The sequence below is a fragment of the Dipodomys merriami genome, unplaced genomic scaffold (genome assembly GCF_024711535.1).
Source record: "Dipodomys merriami isolate MVZ:Mamm:240054 unplaced genomic scaffold, mDipMer1.0.p SCAF_3298, whole genome shotgun sequence".
NCBI lineage: Eukaryota > Metazoa > Chordata > Mammalia > Rodentia > Heteromyidae > Dipodomys > Dipodomys merriami.
This window is the reverse complement of record NW_027204824.1, coordinates 14,296-20,147: the sequence shown is the minus strand read 5'-3', so window position 1 is coordinate 20,147 and position 5,852 is coordinate 14,296. Positions and strand designations below refer to the sequence as shown.

Genomic DNA, 5,852 nt, shown 5'->3' with positions numbered 1-5,852 from the left:
CTCAGGAGGCTAAGGTCTGAGGATCTTGGTTCAAAGCCAGCCCTAGCAGGGAAGTCCATGAGACTCATCTCCAATTAACCACCAGAAAACTGGAAGCAGAGCTGTGGCTCAAGTGGTATAGCACTAGCCTTGTGCAAAAAGAGCTCAGGGACAGTGTGTAGGCCCTGAGTTGGGGCCAGGGGCTGGGAGGTTGGGGGAAGTGGGAGGGAGGTAGAGGCTGAGGAAGTTCATAAAGACAGGAAGAGACAGAGGCAGTTGGTCAGGCTCAAGATAAGATTCAAACTGAATCCTGTAGCCACAGGTAGAGCAGAGCACAGGGTAGCCCTGGACTGTGGTGTCCAAGGAGGCCAGGCATAGCTAGGCCTGAGCACCCACAGCCTTCTCCTGTGCTTCTTCCATGTGAACCGCTGCTCACATTCTCCCTACCATACCCTAAACCCTAATAGCAGGAACCTGTGGCTCTCTGAGTTCTGTTGCAGCCCTGCGGACACAAGTGGCCCACATCCCAGTAGGTGTAAAAGCCTGGCAGCTTCAAGCCCTCCCACTCCTAAACCCAAAGCGGCTTACCTGAGCATGGAGAGCAGCAGTGGCGGCAGGGTAGGTGAATGCTGAATGGGAGATGGCCGGGGTCAGCTCTGTGGTGTACAGAGGGTAAGGAGCCCAGGCCTCTGAGGATGCAGGGATCAAAGCAGCCCCCATCAGGTCATCTATAACAGGACACAACGGCCTCCACTGTCAAACACTGCTCTCCCCTCCCGCCACCCCCTTCCAACGGAGAAGGGGACTGGGTATGCTAGCTGAGCCATAAGCCCCAGAGGCTAGACCCTTCCCTCTCTGAGGACCCCAAGACTTAGGAAGGAAGCTAGGGCAGCATATGGTGAATGCCCTATCTGTTCTAGAAGCTCTGACACAGGCCTCAGCCCTTCTCAAGCATGGGAAATCAGAGAGCACTTCAAGAAAAGTTGGGCGACTCTGACAGTTCAGAAGCCCAGTCCCTTTGAGGTTCAGACAAGGGATGAATAAGGAAGGAGGCGGCCAGGAAGGCTGAGACAGCTGACTATGATCCAAGAACCTCCTCCCCTCCCCCAGAAACTCCCAGCATTCCATCCCACCTGAAAAGGGGACGGAGACCAGACTGATGCCCTCAACAACCATCTGAACACCTCTACATGCAACACCACCAGGCCCTGCCAGCTTGGGCCAACCAAAGGAACAGAACAAAGACAGCTCAGAGTGGCACTCACAGGGGTCCCGTGCGATGAAATGTGCTCCGAGGGCAGGGTGAACGTTGGCAGGATTTGGTGTTGCCATTAGCTTGCTCTTGGCCATCTTGGTGTTGGCTTTGGCAAACTCTAGCCTGAGGGTCTGTGAGTTCTCAGGATCAAATCGAATACCCTACCAAGTTGGAGAGAGACATGCTTTGTAGGACCCATGCTGTCAGCTGCCACAGAGGCAGAGTCCAGATAAAAGCTCACTCAGAAGACTTGTGCACATAAGTGCCAGGCAGCAGGAATGCTGGGAGCTTATAATAGCATTGATCACAAACTGTGTAACCAAGGGCTCTGCTGTGGCATGGTTGGGGGAATAAGTCCATGGGCAGACCCTTTCCTTACGTATGGAAAGGGGAAGAATTGTGGAAGATAGGACAGGGATAGTCAAAGCAATGTCTGTCCTCTGTCTACTTACATTCAGTGCATTCTTAGCTGCTTCGGCTCCTGCCCGGCTGTCAAAGATCACAAAACCAACAGGCTAAGAGGAAAAAGAAAGAACATCTTTCTTGCATTTCTCTTAACATTCCATCCCACCTCCAACACAAAACAAGCAAGCAAAAAAGAGACCACCACCAAAGAGGAGACAGTGAGATCTGAGGATTGAGGTTTGAAGCCAGCCTGGGCAAAAAGTCTTTGAGACTTATTATCCTGGGGCTTGAACTCAGGGCCTAAGGCACTTTTTCTCTCAAGGTTATCATTCTACCACTTGAGTCACGGTCACTTCAGTCTTTTTTTTTTTTTCTGAGTAGTTTCTTGGAGATAAGAGTCTCAGGGACTTCTCTGTCCGGACTGACTTGGAACCAAAGGCCTCATATCTCAGCCTCTTGAATAGCTAGGATTATAGGCATGAACCACCAGAACCCAGTTCTGAGACTGGCCTGAACTCTGGGCCTGGGCGTTGTCCCTCAGCTCTTTAGCTTAAGGCTAGAGCTCTACCACTTGAGCCACCTTCCCAGCCCAGTTCTGAGACTCTTATCTCCAATTAATCAAAAAGCCAAAGAAGCTGGGTGCTGGTGCCTCAAGCCCATAATCCTACCTGTTCAGGTAGATCCCCAGTTTAAAGTCAGTCCTAGCAGGGAAGTGGGTGAGACTCATCTCCAATTAACCACTAGAAAACCTACGTGGAGCTGTGGGTCAAAGTGGCAGAGTACTACATTTGACTGAAAAATCTCCAGAGCTGGATGCCAGTGGCTCACACCTGTAATCTTAGCTACTTAGGGGGCTGAGCTATCTGAGGATCACAATTTGAAGCCAGCCTATGCGGAAAAAATCCATGAGACTCTCATCTCCAATAAACTACAAAGAGAAGTCTGGAAATGGAGCTGTCCCTCAAGTGGTACAGCACTAGCCTTGAGCAGAAGCAGCTCAGAACAGCACCCAGGCCCTGAGTTCAATGACCAATTAAAAAAAAAAAAAAACAACAGCCAAAGAAGAGCTGTGGCTTAAATAGTAGATCATCAGCCTTGAATGAAAAAGCCAGAACATGAGGCCCCGATTCAAGCTCCAGTGCTGGCACTGAAAGAGAGAGAGGCGTGGAGGGACCATAGGGTAGCCAGTTCAGCGAGGTAGCACTTGCCTAGCATGTATAAGCTCTTGGGCTTAATCCCTAGGACCACAAACCAACAAAAAACTATCTTCTAACTAAAAGTCTTTGTCCTGATGAGAAGATAATGGAGAAGAGTAAACATCTTGTCTCTGCCTTCCTAAGGTGCAACTGGAGTGGCAAAAACCACACTTGAGGTCCAGCCTTCCTCCTCCCTCCCCAGTCCCAGGACTACACGGTGGGAACAGACCATTCCCCCCTCCCACTGCATTGAACATCACCATTCCTGTGGAATTTTTTCCTTTTTTTTTTTTTTTGTCGGTTGTGGAGTTTGAACTCAAGGCCTGGGCGCTGTCCTTGCACTCTTCAGCTCAAGGAGAGAGCTCTATTGCTTGAGCCACAGAGCTACTTCTGGTTTTCTAGTGGTTTGTTGGAGATAAGAGTCTCAAGGGGCCGGGCGCTGGTGGCTCACACCTGTAATTCTTGCTACTCAGGAGGCTGATATCTGAGGATCTCAGTCCAAAGCTAGCCCTGGCAGGAAAGACTGAGACTCCTATCTCCAATAAACCACCAGAAAACCAGAAGTGGTGCTGTAGGTCAAGTGGTAGAGTGCTAGCCTTGAGCTGAAGAGCTTAGGGACAGCGCCCAGGCCCAGAGTTCAAGCTCAAGCCCCACAACCAACAACAACAACAAAAAAGTCTCACAGACTTTCCTGCCTGGGCCGGGCTGGCTTTGAACCATAATCATCAGATCTCAGCCTCCTGAGTAGCTAGGATGACAGGAGTGAGCCACCAGCACCCAGCTCCAGTAGAATTCTTTTAAAATGTATGTGGATGGTGCTTGTACCAAGTTCATCAGCCCAGACCCCACAAGGCAGCGGAAGCCTCTGAACCCGGGCCTTATACACCAGGGGTCAGAGCTCAGGTGCCATCTTTTCTGTTCTCAGGCTGGGGGTGGGGTGGAGAGGGGCAGGCAGCTTCCCTGAATCCTCAGTGACAGTGGCTCAGGAGTTGCCCTGGCCTGATTGGATAGTGAGGAAGAGGAGGAGGGACCTGGAGGCCACCCTGACTTCAGCCTAAGATAGAATGGGACAACAGGTACCTCAACCTTAGGGAAAACAGGCCTCAGTTCCACACCCAGCAGCCAGCCTGTGCTGAGAGCAAGAAAACCTAGAAGAGAAATTACCTGTCTGGAGGTGAGCTTGATCAGAGACCCTTCGTAACCCTGCGGAGAGAGGGGGCCGTCACGGGGGGAAGAAGGTCAGAGGCTTTGATTGTGCTAAACCAGCTTTATCCCCACCAGCCTCAGCTCTTCCCAGAGTTCCTCTGAATCCTTTTCCCCTTCTCCCCCAACAAAGGAGATCTACGCTGACCCTCACAACATACCAATCTCCCAGTGCCTGTGTTCAAAATCACCTGGTCTGGCACATGGAGTAGCATGATGTAGAGCACTCGTGTTTTTTCACTGACATGTAGTAAGAGCATGGGCCTTACCTTTTAACTTTTCTCATCTCTAACTGGAAAAGACTACAGTGAATTGCCAAGATTCCTCATACTGCAAAGTCTGTTAAGATCAAAGAGTTTGGGGCTGGGTATGTAGGTTAGCGGTTGAATGATTGCCTAGCATGCATGAAGCCCTGGGTTCTATTCCTGAGGAATAGAACCAGAAAAGCCTGGAAGTAGTGCTGTGGCTCAAGTGGTAGAGCACTTGTCTTGAGCACAGAAGAGACTTAAGGACAGTGCCCTAAGCCCTGAGTTCAAGCCCTAGGACTGGCCAAAAAAAAAAAAAAAATCAAAGGGCTACAGATAGATACAGCTCAAGTGGTAGAGCACCTGTCTAGCAAGAGTAAGGCTCAGAGTTCAACTGTATAGTTGAAGACTCAGAGGCCTGAAAGGGCTAAGCAAGTGGCATAGGACAAGTGAATTTAACAGAACCAGACAGAGCAAGGTGAGTGACATTTTGACACTTTCCCACATCTTTCTGCAGCCCAGCACCAACCAGAGATTCATTCCTTATGCTTCTCCCTGATCTGACTCACCTTGAATGGCCGGAAAAGTAGATAAAGTTCTCTGGGTTTAATGTCCACGGGGAGGCCACTGACGAACAGTGTCCGGACCTGGGGACAGAGACCACAGTGGTCAGGGCCAGGCTACACAGGAAGGACAGGGATGGTGCTCTTCCTCTAGTCTGGGAACTAGAGTCCTAGAACTTCAGGAGAAATTCAGTACTGCCTCCTCTAGACATTGAGGCAAAATAACATTCACAGTGTCAAAGATTTGTCAAAGCCCCTTTTGTGTACCTTCCCTTTTTTTTGGGGGGGGGGTGGTGTTGATACTAGGGCTTGAACTCAGGACCTGGATTTTAGCTTCTTCGCCCAAGGCTGACAATATACCACTTGAGTCACAGCTCCGCTTCCAGCTGTTTGGTAGATACATGGAGATAAAAGCCTTATAGACTTTCTTGCCTGGGATGGCTCTGAATCTCAGTCCTCAGATCTCAGCCTTGTGAGGAGCTAGGATTAGAGGTGTGAGCTACTGGTGTCCAGCTTACCTTTCTTTTCTAAGCCATCCTGGAGGTGTCACTCAGCAAGCAGCTGCAACTTAATGTCCTTAAGCAGACCAATGGCAGCAGAAAGGCCCCGATGGTTAAGCGCACTTGCCTTTCTAGTATCTTTTTCATCAAACAGGTGAAGCAGGCAATGCTAAACATTACGGTCAAAAGTTGGTGGTGAAGCCAAGTCTAAACACCAGCTGTGCATCCTGGGACTCCATCCAAACCTGACCACCTGAGTCACTTGAGGTCCTGAGATAAGTCCTGCTTCCAGACCTCCAGGTGCTACTACTGTTTCTTTTTCTTTTTTCATAATTAATTTTACGATTTTTTTTTTTTTTTGGTCAGTCGTGGGGCTTGAACTCTGGGCCTGAACACTGTCCCTCAGCTCTTCAGCTCAAGGCTAACACTCTACCACTTGAGCTACAGGGCCACTTCCAGTTTTCTGGTAGTTTATTAGAGGTAAGAGTTTCACAGACTTTCCTGCG

The 5,852-nt window shown here is 49.8% G+C and overlaps 1 protein-coding gene across 1 annotated transcript; it reads right to left on the bottom strand.

Moving 5' to 3' along the window:
* Positions 1–567: 567 nt before the first annotated feature.
* Positions 568–4,930, bottom strand: LOC138841782 (RNA-binding protein with multiple splicing 2; the record flags this gene model as incomplete). The annotated part of the gene is made up of 5 exons (XM_070042668.1): positions 568–707; positions 1,245–1,395; positions 1,687–1,749; positions 4,000–4,038; positions 4,853–4,930. Coding segments are annotated over 5 exons (471 nt in total), but the record flags the coding sequence as incomplete, so codon positions are not given.
* Between the last annotated feature and the right edge of the window lie 922 nt (positions 4,931–5,852).